Consider the following 22496-nt stretch of genomic DNA (forward strand, 5'->3'; position numbering starts at 1 on the left):
ATAAATCTGTTAAAAGTTCAATTACAGCTGAAAAGAAGAAAAATTACGTCGGATAAATTTGTACAATCATTTATTGTAAAATTACAATGACGTAACAGTGGTTGACATAAATCAAACATTTGATTACGATCAACATGTGTACCGTTTGTGCTATTTACTGGCTTACATTGACCACTGAAACCAGTGTATAAGTTATATCGTGCACAAATTATAAGAAAATTCCTCCAAATATAAAAAAATATATACTTCATTCTCTTTTTTTTTTTTTTTTCAATATTTTGGACAGTATCCTTCATATTCTTTCATTGGTAAAATGTGTATAAAAATAATTTATAATGCATACAGTTGTCAGTGTGTAAAATTTGCTATTATATTTTCGTTAATAGATTTTTTCCGCGTTTTGAGAGCTTTTCATGCAAATGGATCAGTTTCGAAAAATGGCAATGAATAACAGTTACAGATGACCGCAAATGTGATTGGTATTTGCACAAATGTGTGAAGGCGACTGTGTGTGATCGAGGAAATTAAAATCCATGAAATCTTTTATAAAAAGATCTGCATATAAAATTCGTCTTCGTAAAATCGTACAAAAGTTGCACTAAAAAAAATACGTATATAAAAGAAAGTAGTGAGATATCATGTACTTAAAAATACATAATTCGATTATTGCTATTGTGCTACAACTATTTACGTCTATATTCGGCAATTGTTTGATGGAGTGAGATGGAATATGAATTACCTTTGGGATACAATATGAATGATAGGAAATTAGAGCGAATATTCTATCGGGCAGTGCGAGATCGTTACTGCTCCTCAAAACGCTATAATGTTGTCAGACAATATGTACAAATTTTGCATTATGCTTAATTTCTATTTAAAATCACGATCAACAAGTTTCTCATTTAATCCTTTTAACGGGCTATATGCGGTCGACAAGATAGTGACAAAAATGTGTAATTTCGCGTATTACCATTAAATATGAATACCATGTATTTTCGATATACGAATGCAACAATGATCTAACGCATGAGCGAAAACAACGTCTAAATGAATATCAATGTCTATAAATTTGCAATTCTTTTTTCAATTTCATGATGCTGCGATGTGAGATCTCCGAAAAATTCCATCGTCTAATAATATTACGTGTGCGTTGAATAAATCTGTTCTCTGTGAATGACGAGTATGTAATGACGAACCTATCTTTAACATTAGATTAAACATCGACATTTTTATCGACGAATGTGAATAGCGTTCGCCGAGTAGCTTTTGAACAATGATGTCAGATAATGGACACATGAACATTCATATCATCTAATCGTTATTATCACTATTGATTTCATCATCTATATCGTTATATATATTATCCTCATATCAGCTATCAGGGACCTAAAATCAAATAATGTTTAAAGAAAAAAATTTAATGAGACTAGGGCTGCATTCGAGGAGCGCGCTATTAGTGCTATTGCATTATTCTGTCTTTATCGCTCATCAGGTGTAAAACAAGGATAGAACAAGCAAATAGCGCTAATAGCGCGCTCCCCGAATCCAGCCTTGATGAGGGATGACGCTTAGTAATATAAAAATTTTCGTTCTTACTTTCCACTGTAATTGGGTGCCCACTTCGTAGAGTTCCTTCAGCGCTTCTGTCAACGTGCCAGAGCTTTCTAGTTCTTTGTACTTGCGATACAATTCTAAGGCTGCACGTGCGTCCTCGGCCGAATCGTGAGTTTCAGACTGAATGTTTTTACCCAAAAAATGCCAGGTCAAGAAGCGCAATGATACCATACGATGATGAGGTAAGTGGAATAACAAAACTGTATCTATTATTTGCTCCGGCGGCACCACCAAATTTATTACCCTGCAAAAAATTCACGCATTTAACAAAAAAATCTCATCAATAAGATGACGAATTACTGTCGTAGATAGCAAGCAGAATTTCACCTAAAATCGTTTTTCAGGCCGTGCCCGACGAAGATTATGCCGTTGTCCACTAGGAACCTCAACTTTTGATACGTCGATTTCAGAGTTGTGAGATGTTTGCTACTAAAATTCGCGTCTAAGTCACCCGGCTGGATCCCGCTGAATTTTGTCAGATAATCGACTACTTGTTCCTGAGTGCTTATATAATCGTCTATAAACGCCTTACCTTCCAATGGACCTTGCCTATTTATAAAAAAGAAAAATATTACAGTTCAAAATAACGCGAATATTATCGCACTGAGCGCATTTTTTATTCGATCGGAGATTAAAATCTCTTCATTTATAAAGCATTACTGTTTACATAAATAGTTCATATAGATATCATACCCGCGTATACAGGTGATTCGCGCGACCGACATATGGCTCGGTTTTATAGTCGACATCTTCCCATCGCTCCGTAGCTCAGATTCTTCCTGATTTAAAGTAACGAATTCTGCATCGATTCCTACCAACTCTCCTGCAACAAAAATTCAAGCATACATAACGAGGCTACAAGACAAGCCATATTGAAATTGCACAATAATTTTATATAAAAAACGAAATTATAGAAAGCAAAATTAGAAATTGTTATAACAGAGGAATCTACCTTTCTTAGGCATTTCGTCTGACGACAGGGGAGTAAATGTAATGACTTTAGTTCCACCACTGCGAGCAATACATTTATCTTCCCCGAATACGTCGTATGTAAGAGGGCTGACAAATTGTGTCGGTTCGGGTGCAGGTATCGCTGTATAATGAAGCACACATGGAACTTTCCAATCGAGATTAAACCATACCGCTTCCTGCGGTGTCACTGGTTGTATACTATAACAAGCGTCGGGTCAAAAATAAATGATAAACGTTATAGATAAATTTTTTCCCAAATACTGAAAAACTCACCAGAAGTCGTTGAAAATGTACCATTGCGATACGGCGTTGCCTCCCGATCGTTTGTGATAATTTGGTCCCACTTTTAGCAGCGCTACAATGTTCCTTCGCTCCTCGTTATTCTTATCGTCGATGTAACAGACGACAGCACTGAGACCGTACTGTATCGTTTGAGGATTACAAGTGATTTCCGGATTTGTACTTTTCACGGCTTCGCTGTCTTCCACGTTCGACACTATACTACAATTTTCAACATTTTCCTCACCGTTGTCGCCGGCATTCTCGGAAATTACTTTTACCGTTTTGTCATCTTGGCCGTTCTCCATCACGCTCGTCTGTACGGATGTATCGTTATTCGATTCGGTTTTTGGTTCGCTGATTTTTTTAACCGACATCTCCCCATTTTCTTTGAGGGAGATCTCTATATTATGAGGTATCCAGGAGTGCAAATAATACAAATGACTAGGAGGTGATGTAACGGGCGCCGTCGACGAGGTAGATGGAGTGGAGGACGACGTATTTAATAATTTTTCTGTCTCTGCGCAATAAATTATAATTAACATTAATTCAGAACGACGCGACGTATTTAATTTGTACGAGGTATTTGCCTACCTGAGTCGCGGCCAATGTGCCTGAATCGACATCCAGTTCTCGTGCAGTTATTGCCATAACGACAGAGCTTCGCGGTGACGGGCACAGGACTGGAGTTGGGACTGCTCTCCTTCCCCGTCAACACGTTTTGCACCACGATGTCCATTTGATTTTGCCAAAATGCCTTATCCTGTAATAATTCGATCTCATGACTTTAGACAAATGGGGCATGACATGCGGTTTCTGTGCTTTGACTTTGTGCGTGCTACGATTGCACATCTAATTTGATGTTCTAAGTACCTGTTGAGTATCTAAGCCGCAATTTAAAGCCAGTATTTGAGGTAGTGTAGTCAATTGTCGAGACTGAAGAGTAGATGGATATCTATGGCAATTTTCACACCATGCGGGTGTAACTATCTCAGGTTTTAAACTGCGGGCAAGAACATTTGTGAACGGTACCTCTTCAGCTACAAAAGGTAAATCTTGTATTCAGCCGCGAGAGTATGGATGTGCACGTTAAGTTAAGGTCGGTTAGCCGACGAAAAGTCGGTTTAGTGTGTAGAACATTTGAAACTTTAATGTCTTGAACGTGGTATCATTGTTGGATTTTAAGATCTTTTACATTTGAAAAATTAAAAAATTATATTTTTAGACTGCGACACTGTTTCTTATACCTCTTTTTGCTTTAAAATACTTGTACAACTGAATATACATATATAGCTAAAATTTCAATCATTTTACACACTAGACTCATTTCCCGTCTAGCCAAAGCCTTGGACACATTGCTTGAAAACTGCTTACAAGGATTAACTATTTCCGGATAAATCAAGTTACAAAGTAACATGATGGAATGTTTTGTAGCTTCTTGCCCACATTTGAGACAGCGATGTATGTGCATTTGTTCAGATCCAAATAGACGACTGATCTCTGATTCGTCATCTCGCACTTCATTCTCTTCGGCGGATTTTTTGGTGGTCTTGTCTACCCGTAATAAATGCGCAAAGATAAAATAAACGAATATTATTAACGGTATTATTAAAATCAATTGAGTAAAAATATTTTCACTAAACGAAATATGTATACGATTCTATAACAGTATTTAAGTAACGCGACATGTATGTGTTTATAATTTCCGATGTTTTGTAATAATAGTTTAATATGTTTTTGTTTATTTAGGATATTGTGTCAAACTTAGAAAATTATTAGATCGTGAGTTTTTCTAAACCAAGCAACATAGACATTATCGAGATAATTTTGAGATTATTCTCTAAAATATGTATGTACAATATATACATATGTATATTAGAAATATATGTATTAGATAATTTGACATATCGGTGTTATCATGTCGATACTTTTATAACGCATGGATATTAATCACATATTTTTAAATCCCAGGATTCTCGTGTAAAAGCAAGATCATGCAACTTTTGGAAAGTAAGGTAGAAGGGGCTGGCTGCTCTTCCTACTATAAAAATATATATAATATAATATAAAGCGATTTAAGGAGTAATAAAAAGCATTACCATTATTAGTTTAATATAAGATCAATAAAGGTACATTCTAAAAAAAATCATTACATCGGCGTACATTATGAAAGTTGCAGTTGTGAGATATCCTAAGAACGCAAGATTTAATAAGATCGTAAAGTATTCTATTAAAATGAGAGTAATGTTCTAATGTTTCTGCAATCAGTGCATTATAGAAAATTATGCTTACAATTATACAATAATCATATAATTCTCAGTTGTCTCTTGCTCTTCGGATATATCGCTGTAGCGCTTTGAATCAAGTAAACAAGTCAAAAAAATAAATCACATACAAATTGAAAAATAAACACAAAAAGTGCCCAGTGCAAAGGTTACACATGAATTGTGTTTACCTTTCGATGTGATCCACATATATTTACCATCCTCCTCCTTTCTCTTTTTTTTCCTCTCGTCGTCGTGGCTTCTATATCGAGAACCGAGATCCTCAAGAATGCTAGGGAAGTCCTGTTCGTTATAAACAAATGGGGGGTATTTGGAACCCGACTTAAGTCGCGCTGCCTCTTCTTCCTTTTGCCGCTTCCTAGTTTCCACTATCTCGTAATGTATTTGATGTAAAATGAATCTATTCCAGCTCTAATACAAAATGCAAATCACAAATAATCTTTATGTCGATGTATCATCGATTGAACATTTATAAATATATCATACGATTAGTTTTTCTTCGCTTTTTAAACAAATTTGAACATTTAAAAGAGCACATTTTCGAAAATATAAATTTATAAACATTCATGCACCAAATAAAGAATAACTAAAAAAATTTGAAATTTATTCTTGCATTTTAAATAAAAAATATTTTAGACACTCGTTCTGATGCAAGTTTTTAAAATGTAATTACAATTCGCGTGTTTTTACCCTGGACTTTGTAACTATTAACATACTTGTATGAGCACAATCAGATTGATCTTTTTCTTGGATTCTGGGTCGTTCAATATAAGTCCTAAAGCTGATGCTTCCCGTACGGTCCTAAAAGCCCTAAGGAAATTCGCAGCTTGGCAGGGAAATCCTCGTGACGTATCCAGCATGTGAAACAAGAATCCCAATTCGCAAGAAAGACAGAACTCTCGTTGGCACGAATGTGAGAGCATTGCTACCCTTACGGGCTCGCAATAGTAAAGCAACTGCAAAGCACGAACGTATGCGTCTGATCTGTAACTTATCTTATTCGTTGGCCCGACTCACCTCGGGCACTATAGTTTTCTTGGGCTTACCTGCAACATAGCATTGCAATAACTGTTGGGAAGTGTAGCCTCCAGGCCGCAAAAACTGGTTCGATTGTACTGATCAAAATCGAAATCATCGTAACCAAGCCGTGAGTATTTCAACTCGATTTTACGATAACGCTTAGGTATGGCTACAAAGGTGCCGTCATCTGTTTTAGACCGTGAGTCCCCCGCGAAAGGCTTCGCGACTAAACCCCATCGTTTTTCCAGATTGTACGGTATCTGCAAAAGAGGTATTATTTATTTTTATTTCACTGTGAAAACGTATTCGAATATTTTTCGCCAAGATAGTTTCTGTTTCATGGAATTTGCCATGCGTTACACGTGAATTATCGAGGCACAGTTTGTATAGTTTGGTGCATGATAGAGTACAGACTTTTGGACTGTGAAAAAATAAATAATACCTATTGAAGAACGCGTTATGGGAACTAAACTGATATAATGCGGCGCATCGTATTAAAGTTACGCATAATACTGTTGTATGTCATACAACCTTTATTATCTCACTCAAATACAATTTTGATATACATTTAATGCGGAACATATTTTACATGTAAATATATTAATCGCCTATCGAGATTATTGAGCAGAAATCATTAAACGAAAACAGACAAAATGCAATCGATCACAAACACATAGCGCGGATTGCGAGATTGAAAGCAGTAAAGTATCACGCCGATCGATAAGATATAGGAATTGTGGAAACTTTCGACGGAAAATATATTAGAAACATTTAATCGTGTTTCTTCTTCTTTACGTTGGACGTTCTGTAAATGTCAACACAAACAACTACAAAGGAAATTATACAAGACTTATACTATCGATATACCAATAATATAATTCAATGCACGTTTTTCCTTAAACGCTGCTGTAATTTTTTTCTCTGCAAAACGAAAGAAGTAATAAGGCCTTTGTGTTAATCGTATAACCAAACTAAAAAAAAACAACTTTTAATTTGTAATATGCTTCGGTAGCAGTTCTTAAAAAAGAAAGAAATTATTTTTATATTGTATGTTAAATACTAACAAAAGAAGAGATATACACGTAATATTCAATAATGACAGAATTCAGCAATCATATATCATTCATATTTCTAGTTCTTTAAACTAATAATAAAAATATATAGAATTAGAATATACATTTAGAATTTAGAATGCAGTGCATTTATATGCTATAGTACTTCGACATACCGAGCAAAGATGTATTTTTATTATATATTATTTTCTTTATATGTATATGTATTTGGCACATTGTTGAGGATATTGGATCCATAAGATTCATATAATTCGAAGAACAAAAATATGCATTTTATATTTAATCTTAAATGTATTTAGAATTGTGTGCTTTTATCGTATGTAAAATCATTATTTTTCTCAATTTCATATAAATACAGTATCAAATACTGATCGAATAAAAATAAACAGATTCTTGTAAATGTCACTAACAAAAAAATTATTAATATGATAAAAAAAGTTAATAATTAGTAATTTTCAGTGTTAATGTAAATGTAACGATGTATTAACTTCATATAATTTTTCAAAATTACATCATTTTATTAACATTTTCTCTCATAGAATATACTGTAAATCGATAATATATGAAACAAACTAACGAGAAGACTAAATGAGATTTCAATATTTTATACGTATACCTAATACACGTTGAGACTGTTAATTTTTTTGTATGCTACTATTGTAAAATTAGTAGAATACACTGGACTAGCTTACGAAAATATATCACGTCTCTTTACCGACTATAATAATTATCACGAAATGTTATCAGTCTTCATCACATTATAGCAAATTCTTTGTTTTTCAAAAAATTAAACGCTAAACGCTTTAGCTTTAATTTTCATGTCGACAGTATATTGCTTTAATTGATCACGCTAGTAAAGCCTCAAAATCATGAAGGAACACGTATGTGTATTAATATACCTTTGAAATAGGAGATATATATAAATTCGGATAGCAACTTAATAATATATATAAAAGCAATATTAAATTCGATATCAAGTCATAAACAAAATGGCTTTCGAAATTTGGTAAACAAAGGTAGGAAAAATCATTAAAGGATATATAAATGGAGCTTAAGATAATTTGAGGAGAGATGGCGGAGAATATTGTAATAGAGTAGGAGAATATTGTTTCCTCACTTGATTTCTGCGAAAAGCCTGAGGATTTGGCGCGTATCCAATTGTTCCCTGCATTTTCATTGTGCGCAAGATTTCGGGATCTATTGGTGGTGTTTTCCTGTGAAAGAATGAAAATCAATTTGCTTGCTTCTCGGTTGTACAAAAACGGAAACATATAGGAGATACCTACCTATAAATTTTTTTCAAGTATTCTTCAGGCCAATCACTTAGCAGTGGTTGATCTGAATATACCATCGGTATAGTACTATACGGTGTAACATCGTCGTCAAAAGGAATTGATGGTATTGTCTCAATTGGATCGGCGAACTCCGTAGGCCTAAGTAAAATAAAAATATATGCTTATTATACATTTCCAATCTAATTTTAATTATTCTTCATTATCAGCTCTATGTATTCATTTTCTAATTGTTCTCAATTTTATATATGTACATAATATAAATAGTTCGTTAATTACTTCAGTATATAAAAATTTTTATTGATTTAAAATACTTGCTGACCTAGAAAATGTATTAAATTGAGGCTCCGGGTTGTTAGTGGACATTAAATGTATAGAGCCTGCCAAGTCTCCAAAGCAAAGACACTGAGATGTGGAAGCTACATCAAATGACAATATCGCCGCTCCGCCAGTAGCAACCTAATACGATACATATTTCTGTATATTCTCTATATTTTTCTCAATTTTTTAAATCCCTACTTCAAATTTTTCATTTATTCTGAATATATGATAAATTTACCTGATATAAACACGTCATTGACGGTTGTACATTAGCATATATTGTATCAAGTAGTTGCATCTGTCCTAGTGGCGATACCACTGCGAGACGACTGGAATAACTTGGTAGGAACTTCAATAAAAGAGGATATACCATAGTCGTGACTGGACTTAATGCTCTCATTTGTCTCAGATCGTAGGCCATTAAAAATCGATCGACGGTAAGACCCTGACGACTAAATAATACAATTCATGTATGTTTATGTTTGAATATATATATTGCACATAAGATGGTTAAAGACCTTCTGATTATCTTATGCCTCACCTGTTGCTGAATCCACATGTAACAAGATAGTTTCCTTGAACATCGAAATCACTTAAAGAACCACTATGCGTGTCCAAAGTATGTTCTACCGATAACGTATTTGGGTCCCTGAGATCTATCCTTCCCACAGGATTACCAGCGCAGATAAGTCTACTGTGTTGCCTCAATATCGCACAACCATTCTCATCTACATCCACCTACAAAACATAACGCAAAACCATTGCATTAATGTAACTCGGAATTAATTCGTAACATTTAATTAATAGATTCTTACTAATCCAGTCTCCTTTCCTCTGGTAAGATTAAAATCAATTATTTTATCCTGATGTCCGCCCATAAGTAGTCGGTTTGGAGAGATTTGCAACATACACTGCATGTCGTTCATATTCACCGATCTACAACAATCAAGGTTCGCTCAAATCCGTGGATAGTATTGCTAATACAAAATGCGTAATGTAAAACATACGTGTGGGTAAATATAGGTATGCCTCTTCGCAATTGACATCTCAACTGACTCTGAGTCAACACTAAGATACCCTCATCTACGGTATGAATGTGACGTATCTCCTGCGTTGCATGGACTTGAAAAGAGGTATACTTTTGTAAACCGGGTCCGTAGTAGGATGTTACGTGACCCTATAACGAATTGATGTTAATAAACTACATTAGTAATTGTTTAGTGTCTCGGTTAAATAATGCCCCCATATCAATAACGTACTCCTTGATTCCCCATCCACATAAGCTCCTCGACCGTATCGAAAGTGGCAGTGGAAACTCCAAATCTATCTCCGCCATCGGCGAGCAATGTTCTAGTTTCGTGAAACTCGGCCCCAGCAAAGTCCTCTCCAAACTGCTCCGTCGCAGGTACATACTCATCCCCAGGTACGACATAATTACATTCCTCCCCTGGAATCTCCCCTGGAATGAGAATCGACCAGTTAAGAATTGAGCAGGTCTACTTTTTATACACGTCTTTATTCCAAAAGCAGCAAGCATAAGAATATTTGCGAACTAACGCGAATTTTGGCGAAATATTCTTTTCATTTGCAATTTATCTAACATAGATAATTAAATAAAACGTAAGAATAAAATATAAAATAACGAACTATCTCTTTTGCTAATTTATAAGTCATGTTTCTATAAATTATATATATTTTCATCGAAGCGAGAGGGAGCTAAGCTTATTTCCAAGTACTTCACACTTGCCGCACAGATCAAAACAAGACACACACGCTCTTTAATGTGATGACTAATTTATTTTATTCCTGGATATCAGCTACAAATACAAAACAATTTTTTTAACGTTAAGGTTAAACGTATAAGGTGGAACACGTGTGCGACTGTTGGAGAAGAAAACAATTTGCTCGTTATTTGCTTCAAGGATCTTTTATAATCGCTGTATATTAGGAGAAAACAACGGACGATTTCTCGCCGTGCTCGTGTCGGAGAAACAGCTGATGCCAGCTGACAGAGCCGACGCCGACGCTCCGCGCGTTCGAAAGCAAACGAACGTCGCGAAAGGTAGAAACAGACGCGACGGGGCAGAGGAATTCTCGCGGGAATTTTTTCCGCGGTCCAGGTCTCCAGGTCCAGCGCGTCTCTCGGCGCGACGCGACAAGCGGGAAGCGGGATACTCACAGAGCAGCTCCTGCTGCTCCTCTTCGACCGCTCCTCCACCGTGGTCCGTGGCCTCTACTGTGGGGTCGTAGTGGCCCAACACCGGGTAGTCCATGATGCGCGGCGACTCTGTTTAGACTACGTCGCTGCGGGGCATCGAAACGGCGGCGTCGTCGTCGTTGTCGGCGACGTGAAGGTGACACGAGAATTGCGTCTCGATAACGACGGCGATCGGTCTCTTATCATAATACACCGCGTACTCGCAGGTACGCGGTGCCGCACACACGCACAGACGCAGGCACGCACGCACGCACGCACGTTTAGTCGCCTTGGCAACTGTGCAACAAGCGAGACACTTTGCGCACTACGCCACTGCGGCCCGTCGGACTGGAAAACGGACGGACGGCCGCGGCATAACCCTCCTCTCGTCCGCGTCTCCTCGCGTTCACTTTCGGGGGAAACTGCGCCTTCCGCCGCTGGTCGAGAGACGCGATTTAATTCATGATCCGCACGTCCGGACGACGATTCCGCGAAGGCAAGGATGCGCCGCGGCCTTGAGCGCTCGCGACATCTGGAAATGGCGGGCGCGCGACTCCAGCCAGTCCAGCCAGCCACTCCAGAGTTCCAGAGCCGCCAACGAGAGCCCGGTGAAAGCGGCCCTCCGAGGAATTGATTGAGCAAGACTCGGGCCAAATCCCAATAATCGGCGTTTAATTCAATAAAAAAAAAGAAGCGCGAATGATATATGTATATTAATAATATTTTAGGAGGAAACATCTGACACAATTAACTTTCTGATTTATAGATCGCAGTTGTACATAATTACAGTTATACAACTATATATACAGTTTAAACATTCAAACTCTTACATTGGCTTAATATCAGTGAACGATATGGCAGTCCAATATAAATATTTTATGCATCTCTCATACATGGATTACACAAATGTTATTCAGTTATCCATATTTTCGTCCGTAATCCAGGAGATTAAATTGACGCATGTCGCCTGCTCCAAATAAATATAGCCTATGATTAGACCCTCGAAGCTACCTAGAAGTACGCCAGCGACCACATCCAATATGTGATGTCTTCGCATCATTAGTCTGGATACGCATACGGAGAAGAGCCACGCTAGCAAAGGCGGCGTGTATAACCAGGGTACGGGCCACAGATAGAAGAAAAAGTACACGACAAATGCAGCGCGAGATGCGTGTCCGGATGGGAAGGCGTATTTGTCAGGACCTATGGCGAATGGATCGTCATTGACGGTCGGTCGCCTCCTTCTCGTAGCTGCCTTGAGCACAGTGACCAAGATGATGTCGAGCAACAGTCCTGAAATGATTTTCTTACTTATATATATCTCAATCGATTCCCGAGTAATTTTAAATAATAAAATTTTACTTGAATCATACCTAATAAAAGATTGATTTGCATTTGATACAAGGATTTGCTGTTGAGAACCCAGATTAATACGAGAGACGTCGCGAGCCAAGGTATGCCGTGGCATGATATCTACAGAGAGAGGCAACGCAAATAAATACAATTAGAGAAGCTTACAACGCAGTAGTAGTGATAGAGAAATAAATGATTATTCATACCTCCAATACTTTATAATGTACTTTTAACTGTCTTAAGGGTAGGATCTTTTCCACCAATTTGACAAACTCGTCTGTCAAATAGACATCCACCGCCAATGCCTCTCTCAACACTGCTGGGACTTGTCTTTTGTCCAACTTGAAAGTATAAAAGATAATTATTATTATTTATAGTTTCTTTGCAAGCAAATCTATTTGTAGGGAAAAAAGAGGAACAATGGGTCTGTTTTCTATAGCTGAACTGGCTGCACTAGTTCAGAGTTTATCTTTTTTACTTCACATTGGAAGGAGTGCAGCCAGTTCAGCTATAGAAAACAGACCCAATCTGACTGAACATACACTGTCCACTTGTATCTAAAAAATGTAATTTATAAAGAAACGCGGATTAATTATTTAAACGAATTATTTATAAATGTATGACATTCAATACAGTAGACAATATCAAGACAAAAATAGCCAAATATTTATAAATAATGGGTTACGCGAAGGATTGAATAATACCGTTTCCATATTGTTTTCCAACCACAGCTATTAGCGTAACAAAATGTATCAATGTTATTTCTTGCCGATGAATCACATTATCTACGGTGTTGAATAACCACAATAGGAAAACCGCATTAAATACTAGCAAACAACTGCAAACAGCTGATTCATCGGCACATTTACGTGTTGTACGAACAACTAACGTCAATAGCTCGACAGATGGCACACGTTGATAAATATGCTCCGTTCTTCCACGTGTCGGGCTTTCTGCAAATTTCTACTTTACCAATAAGTAGAAACAGCTGATATTTAAACAACAAATGAAAATTATTATATAAATATTAATATAAATGACTGAATTTATACCTCTTTGGAAATCAAATGTTAATAACGTTTTAAAACAGAATCAAAATTTTGCTTTCTTATTTCATGCATTTTATCAAATTGCCTAAGGAAAAAAAATTTTTGTATTTTCTACTCTCATACTATTTTTTACAATTTTTCATCTCCATATTAATGAACCAGCTCGTTATCGGTAAAAAAATGGCAATAGCTAAAGCTTGGAAAATAATTGAAGATTCAAGTCTGAATAAGCTTGACTCGCAAAAATAAAAATTCTCGAAAATTGACAAAGAATCCGGAGAATGCCGTAATGATATAAAATGGTACAAGACAGAATTCCGTGTTGTGCAAGCTTTAATTATTGTAAAGTCTTTTTTCTTATTTACACGAATAAGACAGTGGCTACTGTGCCAATGTCACACACAGTTACAAATGCATGAATACAATTCGCACGCCTCGAGTACGTTTGCAATTGATGCAACTTGACGTGTTAAGGCATTTATGATGCCGGATTGTACATATCACAAAGAAAGACGATGATCACAGTTCGTTGAGGCTGCGTAAGCTTATCAAAGATCTGTCGATGCAGAGAAAGACACAGCTATATTTTCTGGTTACGAAAATACATCAAGGAATTATTCCTTCAAACTCATTTACAATGTTACAAAATTACAATCTAGCATATTCGTCTGTATTTTGATGAGTTCATCGTGACTTTCGTAGAGACAAAACGAGCTTTATAATTTTTTCTGAATATTACATATTAATACACATATTGATAAGAAATGATGGACGCGTTAAGAAAATGATGGAAATCACACGATTAGAGATTATTTGGTCGTTGTACTATGATCAGTTTGAGAGTGCACATATACTTATTCTATCGTCAGGTGTCAGGTGCCTCCAGAAAAGTTTACATCAGAGTAGTGTTTAAAAAAAAATAATTCTTTCTTAGCTTTATTTCAAACGAAAGCTTAGTTACATCGTTGATTTAGCTGCAGTTGAATTTAAGAATGCTATCTCGCTTCTGATGTACACATTTCTAAAACATCCATTTGAAACAATATCGTATTTGTTTAAATATTCTATTGCTCGAGAAGAAGATCGATAATAATTAATTAACATATCACTGCTAGTTAAATTAGATTAAATGCAAATACTTTCGTTTGATTGTGCGACTTTAACCCTTAAGTGCGCATTTGCACATCTGTAAAGAGCCTTCTCTGCATGTACATCCATTAGGACAAAAAAGGTTAAAATTCGTAAAGAAGAATTTTTCAAGGATTCCTTAAATAGTTATTATTTATTTTTAAAATACTCAGAATGCTACGAAAAATTTCGCATTTAAGGGTTAAAGCATTGTGCGATCTATATGGAAAATAAAGATTATCTATTAAATATATTAGTCCGGGTATGTGCTGTCGTAATTCAACTTTTCACAGTGATTTGCGCGATAACTTTCGATCCTGTTTGATTCTGTATATTAATCATTGTTTTAAATATAAGAAAGCAGAACTTAATGGACAGCGTGATATAAAAGCGTTGCGGAGATGGAGCACTATTGAAGCCGCTGTAAGGGATGCTACTGGAAGATGCTGTTGCGGAGATCTGTTCCTCAGCGAAAGGCTTTTTTCGACGTTGCACGAGCGTAAAAAAGGTCATTGGACGTGATCGTTGTGCGTTATGTAATCTGTTGACATACCCATAAGCGATATATCCATGTATCTTTTGAATCAATCGATAAGCTATAAGTTTATCTAATTGTATAAGGATTATCATCGTGTCAAAAAACATACCGCATAGTGATGACGCGTACCCTGTTAGTTTGGTCGCCGACGTAAAAATTTAATGGATTGATGTATACTGAAAAGAGAACGTTTATTTATCTAGTATTTGTTACGCCACAGAATTTATCATTTATCTACAAAGGAAAACTTAAGACTCTACCATGTTTTCAAATAAGGAAATTGTGATCATTGCATAATTATATTTTTGAGATCTTAAATTCCTCTAAATAATAAAAATTCTTTAATTCACATACCCGCGGATTAGATTAAATAAAAGTACTCGATTTTCGCTAATTTGCAAGAAATAATTTTGATCGCAAAGGGTTAATCTTCACCTTGTTCTCGTGCAACTTTAATGTCGTCGGATTAGACGGGTGCGATGATGAAGAGCGTTAGTGATCCCGATTTCTTCGTCCGACTCAGCCGACTGGCGCCGCGTCAGTCCTTTACTCGGTGTACCACAAAGAGACGAAGTAGCGGCTTTTTTCGCTTGTGGTATTGGAAACGAAGAGCGACGGATAAGCGGGGGCGGCCGCGCTCCTGTGGGTGGATAATTAAATTTTTTCATCTTACCGCCACTAATCGAGTTAAAACGGTCGACGATCTCATACTGATCTACTCCGCGTTGTACATAGCTTCCAATATTTTAATTGTAAAAGATATTATGACTTTTTATATATTTTTAACGTCTCCTTGATCGTGATAAATATTTAGAGATTATAATTCCTTACTATTTCGCACACATACCTAATAAACGCATTGCGGAATGGTGCATTCCTCCCGGTATCTCAAAGGACTTTTGGCTTCTAATTAATTCTCTTGAAGTGGGACGTCTTGGAGCGGATATGTCCACCACGTTGGATGAGCTTCTCCGTGAAATAATCGTGCCTGCCCTAGACGAATCCTTATGCATTTTTGAAAAGAGAAGGTGCAATAGTTTCACGAATGCGTGTCTATCCGAGCATCGAGAGACGGTTTTTACTAGCTCCGCGAGGAAAACTGCGAAGCGCTTATCCCGTCGGTCTCTGCCGAATATCGCAATTATTTCCCTAATGGTGCAAACATCTAAGAATCTAGCTCAATCTGGACTTTAACTCATGTCTGGCAATATTTAAGTGCAAATCATGCATGATGTGCTCAAATAATTGAAGGGACAGTTAATTACTTGCGTTGAAATAAAGTATCATCTCTGAATTAAAGTGATGGCTTTATTTAGAATGAGTGTTTGAATAATTAGGATCACTTTTGGAAATCATATTGCGTTATTTTCAAGAAGGGAGCTAGAGATTCTGAAAAATGTTGCGTACTCTCCAAGTGAAAATTTTCACAGTGACATGCGTTTCGACGTATCCATAGGCTTTTAAGGATACCAAGTTCCAACGCAAGTGCTTAAGGACTTTTGTAATGTGTGACGCAATACTTTTTCTCTGGCGAAGCGTATTCGCAGTACTTCAACGAGGGCGGCTATTACTGATACGAGCAACATCGTCACGAGTATGTGGCCTGCCACCGTGACGGACTTCATCTGACGCGACTTCAAGATCTCTTCAGCGCTTTCTTTCATTTCTTCGCCGATGCGCCTCTTGGACCTGTACGTCTTCTTCGTCCTCTCCTCCTCGTCCTTATCCTCTCTGCTATCCTCTTCCTCTTCAGAGTCGCTGTCATCATCGTCGTCATCCTCGTCATCGTCGCACTCGTCCTGCACGTACGTGCAATTTCCGTCGTAATCGCTCATAAAGACGGACATCAAGCGAGCCTCGTACTGCAGATTCGGACAGCATCTTAATTTTCGGTGAACCATCGGTATCACGGCCTCTCTTCCCCCGCCCGGGCCACTGGCTCCGCTCTCATCGCGATTCTGGTCGGAGTAATTCGTGTCGAACAACAATCGCAAAGGCAAGGACAGAAGCACGCCGAATATCGTCAGTATCAGCAGAATGCTGACGTTGATGCCCAACGACAGTCGTTTCTCCTCCGTCATCGTGGCGGAAGTGTACATATATAGTACGTTGTTTATCTAATTGTAAGTATCTTCGGTCCAGGACTGATGCCGTCATTCTCGCGGATTTCCATGGCAACGCGAGACGTGTTAGGCAGCATTCGAAATTACGCGGTTTTCTAATTAGTAATTAAGGACCAACCGATTCGATGTAAAATTGATGTTCGGAGTTCGATTAGAACCCCGCGAACGCGCGCACTTTTCGATTGTTATTGGCTCAAGTGCTGGAGAACAATTCGACCAGCGACGGTACGCCCGACTGTAACTCCTCTTCGTGTCTCGTCTCGACGCAACTGTTGCGCGTACCGTCGTGCAAAGCAGTTCGTAGCGTAAACCTGGATTGTTGGCTGTGATATTGATTTCCCTAGTTGGACCGAGCACGTACGCGCAAGTCTAACGGTGCTTCGTCAGCGACAAGCCGGTAATTAGATTATGTTTATGGTGAACGGAACGTGACGATTTGCCACGGAGTTTTGAACACATTGAAGGACGGCTAAGAATACTTGTACAATAGGTCAGATATTATTGAGGGAAGGAGAGGAGGCAAAATTTTTCTTCTTAGAAAATAAGTTTGCGAGGAGAAGCTCCGAACCGTGCGCCGCACGTTGAAATCGATAATGTTAAACAATACGTGTTAAACAGTTGTCAAATTTCTTGCTGCAGAAAGATTACATGATAAAGAATCAATGTGCAAAACCCGAATGTTCGCGAGATCGAATTCGAGCGACTGCGCGCACAGAAAACGAGACGCGAGATCTTCCATACGTATAGTTAAGTCATCGGAATAGATGTGACTACGGTTTCCCATTGAATGGAAGAAACGGCACGATCGCGCGAGAGCGGCGGTCCTCCCGCGAGATTCTCTAGTCGCATACATAAATAATATTAGACAATATCAAATTAAAATTCGCATCTTTCTGCGAGCAACAATGGAGCGTGGTGGAGACCAACAAAGGAAACGCCTGCCACGCCGATCTGCGACCGGGCAAGTGGTAGTAGGTACTGTAGGTAGCATCCTGGCGGCGGCATTTATAAAAGTAATAAAACAGCCGAACAACAACTCACGGGAGTGAGCGGCAGCGGCGGAGACAGAGAGGAACGGTCGCGGGGTAGAAAGGGCGAGAGAGCGAGCCGGGATGAGCCGGGAGGTGAAAAGAGGAAAGGCAGCGGGAGAGGAGCGGGCAAAACAGAGCAAAAGAGAGAGATGAAACACAGGAGAACAGCGATCCAACTCGACCGACCGGTAGCTCAGCCAGCACACGTATATCTTGCTCTGCTACTCCGATTCTTCGAGGTTCTCATTGATGAGCTCTCCCGTGCCTTCGCGGAAGCCCCCGATGATCGCGTGCGAGGGACTCTGTAAAAATAGCTACGATTACCCATCGGATGTACGGACGCACTGCGCAGGAAACGATTCATTAAGCGAAGCGGTGACGTAATAAGTCGCAAATGAAAATTTCAGAAAATAAGATTTCTCTACAAACTGATCTTCGACGGAAATTATTTTGGCAGCGTATAACGTCTCGGATTTTGTGTAGAATAACAAAGAAGTATTCAATAAAGTAGATACATTTTATGTTATCTGTGATTGTATTAATTAATAATTAATTTATTACACGTTTTTTACGATATATTGCGTAGCAGTTGCACGACTTTAGGCGTTTTCGTATTCGGCTTGCTGAAAAAGTTTCAATGTCTTTATCCTTTAGACAATTCGCAGGCTCGAGAGCGGAATAAATTTATCATCAAAGAACCTACGTAAAAAGAACAGCGCGTTCATAATCTGTGAAAGCCATAATTATCTCGCGCGACACAATTATTTCGAGGAGCACGTGGGGAGCACCCGGCGAGCACCGGGGAATCGATTATCGCACGCACCACGGGTGCGAAGGTGCGCTTCGAGGTCGTCGATTGAGCGATTTTCACAGGTCGTCGATCGACGATAGTCGCGCATAGGTAGATAGGTTGAGAGCCAGGGTATGTAGAGCAGATGCTGCGCTCCGGCCGTGGCGGGGTGCGTGATTTTTCACCGCCGACAGCTCCTCCTTCGAGAACCGCGCGCATTCCACCTCTCCCCTTCTTCTTCGGGGCCTTACCGTCGCCTTTCCTTCCCGGGGGCTCCTTCATCCTTCACTCTTCGTTCCTCGCGTCCGGCTGGCGCGCGCCCCGTCTCGCTCGCTCCCGCTCCGCGCTCGCCAACGTGTACCGGCCGCGGACACGCCACTGGACACCAGTTGCACGATCTTAGATTTGCCGATCTCCCGTGCGTCCAGAGAGTGGTACCGACACATCGATACAGGACGATGCATGCATCCAGGCAGGGTACGGCCGGGCGTGATGCACAGGGCGCGCCCGCGAGCCACTCCCGTAGTCGCGTGTGGCTCGCGATGAGCGCGCGCGTATATGCACGCGAGTCATCCAAAACGTACGGCGTTTCTATTGACACATCAGAAAGTTTAGGGAGCCTACGAAATAGCGAAATTTTTAAGGACACGTAACGTCTAGAGTCTATATCCGTTAACGAAGAAATTGAGAATTTTAGGAAATAAGAAACTACCGTTTCACACACACGCGCGAGAGACATGACGAAGAGATATCCAGCATCAGAGAGAATATTAAAATTTGCGGAAATTGTACACGTGCACGATATTTGTAATAAAAGGAAATTAACTGCCAGGAAATTTGGATATCTCTGAAATAGGAAATGTTCTTGTCAAATATTTCTGCTTATTTTAAATATATCCGTTAAAATTAATTAACTAATAACGTTCTAAGAGAATTAATAATATAATAATAAATACCGCAAACGTACCAGACATGATTAGCTTTAATAAATAATGTAACTATACGTTCAAGTCAACTTACAGACAAACCAGAAAATTTACAAGTCGACATTGTTTCGACGCTTATTTATGATATATGCTAATTAGATCTAGTTTCTTTTTAAAGACAAATAAGAATAGCTGGTTAAAAGGTTTATTCAAAATTATAGACGTGTGACAGAAATAGTGATAGGCATCGTTGCAGCTATAACATGTCACTAACGGACCCTCGATCGAGAAAAAGGACGAAATGAAAATTAATTAACGGGATAAAAATAAAGTCACGTGAAATGGAATAAAAGGCGTGATAAACTTACAGCGTCAGAGGTCTTGCAGCATACTATGCAGGTTACTGTACACCGCGCGCACTGCCAATTGCTATTAGCTTTCTGTATTAACTCCTCTGGACTGCAAATGCAACTCGGATGTGCTGCAAGTATACGTAATATGCGTATGTGACACGTCGATAAGAAATTAAAAAAAAATAATCAAAATTAGTTCCAATTATATTCAAGAATTACTTCGCACTGTACAATCCCTGCAAGCTACGAGAGCCTCCTGTTTCTCTTTAACACAGAGGCTGCACTGCCTACACGGTCCGTCTTTGACAGTTGGCTTAGTAACCGAATCCTGAGTCTTGCATCAACAAATTTTTATTATTACGTGGTCTACCTCATTTGCGCTTTACCAGGTTGTTATCCGAAGGATCGAATACTTTTCTGGCTCTCTGAAATATGAACGAGAGAACACATAAGACGATTCATCAATCTCTGAACGATTCGGATGGACATTGTCGAGGAAAAAAAATTTAGTTTTAAAGGACATATAAATAATTTTTATACATTTGGCATTTTTTTAAAGATTAACATTATCTTCAATCTTGAAAATAGTACTTGTGCATAAATTAATTCTTCTTGTTGATCTATATACAAAAGTATCCAGGTCATCCAGAAGTGAATACTTTAGAAGACAACCTTATATTTTGTGCTTTATGTCAAAATATATATTAAAGTGAAACTACATCCTAGTTAAAGACGTATTTCAAAATATTCACAGTTTCCAACAAATACTACACTAATTAACGCATAGAAAGTCTACGCTACCTTCTGCCTGGCGCTACGAAATCCACTATAGTGTTGTTTACGTTGGACGGAGTCGGGGACGTCGACGAGCTCCTACCGGCGTCCTCGTCCTCGCGATCCTCGCTGGACCGCTGTCCAGTTTCCTCGCGCTTCTCCCGCTCGTCCTTGCCGCTCTGCTGGTAGTCCTCGAACTTGATTTCGATGTCCATACGGTCGTCCATTCTCGCGAACAGGCGCTGCTTATGCTCAGCCTTGACGGACCTCTTAAGGTTAGACGTCGTCTTCTGGACATCGTTGCTCTTTGGTTCCTCCTTGACATCGTTCTCCACGGTAGTCGACGTCGGCGCTGCCACCTCCGGGGAATCGCGTTCCTGTTGGCCACCGTCGACGACGACGACGACGACGACGACGCCGTCGTTGCACGTCACCTCGACGGTCGGTGGCGATGCGCTGCCGCCCAGGCAGCCCGCGCTCGGCGTCGTTCTTGTCGCTGAGCTGATCTCGTAGCATTCTTCCTTTTTGACACAATCCTGCTGCTGCAGTTGCTGCTTCAGTTTCGGACTGTCGCTGGCCTGCAATTAGGTTTTAATAAAATAAAATTAAGTTTTATTAAATGAATAAAAGAAATCAATTTTTCGCTGGGCGTTCGTATCTCTCTTTTTTATGCGACATAATCGTGTTTTGTTATTGTCATTTGCGCAAGCGTCGAACAGTACGATCGTCGTCATATTATTATTTTTTGAAACGACTATTACGCGGTATTTTGCTGTAATTAATTTATCCGTATGACTAATGATCGTTAAGGCCGGTTCTACAATCAGTCGTATGTCGAAGTCGAATATCGTAACGTAGCCGTCAGCCGATGATCCAATGAGAAAAATTCATTTTCGAAAAAGAAATTTTCTCATTGGACCATCGCATCGGCTGCGTTCCGAAATCCGACTCGACGTACGACTGTAGAACCGGCTTAATTGATCGAATCGATAGCTATGTGTTTCTCGAAACAATTTTTCTATTGACTTAATTGTTTAAAAGAATGAAGTGATATAAAGAATGGAAAATGATGATAATAGCAAATACAAATTATTATTTTGTATCTTTGAGCAGTCAATCATTTCGTAATCAGGCGCCAATTTGATTCGCGTCGTGTCGCGCGGCGTCATTGTAAAGTTGGTGCGGGCCGCGGGGGGGCGTGACGTCACTCTCCGAATCTTTCGTCGTCGACGTCGTCGTCGCTGCGAAGGCGCGAACGCAATACTCGCGCATACAGGACGGACGGATCTATTTGTCGCGGCTCGTATAATCGGTGAGCTCCGGTAAGCGCAATCATTATGAGCTTCCGTATTCAATGGTGGTCTTAGTATTTGGCACC

The 22496-nt window shown here is 39.0% G+C and overlaps 2 protein-coding genes across 3 annotated transcripts; both read right to left on the reverse strand.

Annotated features, from left to right (window-relative positions):
- Nucleotides 1-250: 250 nt before the first annotated feature.
- Nucleotides 251-11658, reverse strand: Pan2 (PAN2-PAN3 deadenylation complex catalytic subunit PAN2). Of its 2 annotated transcripts, none has more exons than XM_071784521.1 (21): nucleotides 11036-11658; nucleotides 10116-10315; nucleotides 9864-10033; nucleotides 9672-9792; nucleotides 9398-9594; nucleotides 9095-9308; nucleotides 8858-8994; nucleotides 8530-8676; nucleotides 8361-8457; nucleotides 6197-6430; nucleotides 5867-6106; nucleotides 5348-5561; nucleotides 4240-4419; nucleotides 3739-3905; nucleotides 3460-3628; nucleotides 2860-3385; nucleotides 2567-2784; nucleotides 2308-2437; nucleotides 1942-2163; nucleotides 1597-1858; nucleotides 251-1386 (listed from the first exon to the last, which is right to left on the reverse strand). In XM_071784521.1, the coding sequence occupies exons 1-21, from the start codon at nucleotides 11127-11129 to the stop codon at nucleotides 1372-1374; spliced, it is 3954 nt and encodes a 1317-aa protein (XP_071640622.1). In that variant the 5' UTR covers nucleotides 11130-11658; the 3' UTR covers nucleotides 251-1371. The 2 variants fall into 2 exon arrangements, with proteins under 2 accessions (XP_071640622.1, XP_071640621.1); XM_071784520.1 differs by having other exon boundaries at nucleotides 5321-5561.
- Nucleotides 11659-11792: 134 nt separating this feature from the next.
- On the reverse strand, nucleotides 11793-17512 carry LOC139816783 (uncharacterized). Its single transcript, XM_071784522.1, has 4 exons — nucleotides 16642-17512; nucleotides 12613-12747; nucleotides 12427-12526; nucleotides 11793-12346 (listed from the first exon to the last, which is right to left on the reverse strand). Exons 1-4 carry the CDS (start codon nucleotides 17218-17220, stop codon nucleotides 11967-11969), a joined length of 1194 nt encoding a protein of 397 aa, XP_071640623.1. The 5' UTR covers nucleotides 17221-17512; the 3' UTR covers nucleotides 11793-11966.
- Nucleotides 17513-22496: the final 4984 nt, after the last annotated feature.

This window comes from Temnothorax longispinosus, chromosome 7 (genome assembly GCF_030848805.1).
Source record: "Temnothorax longispinosus isolate EJ_2023e chromosome 7, Tlon_JGU_v1, whole genome shotgun sequence".
NCBI classification, from domain to species: domain Eukaryota; kingdom Metazoa; phylum Arthropoda; class Insecta; order Hymenoptera; family Formicidae; genus Temnothorax; species Temnothorax longispinosus.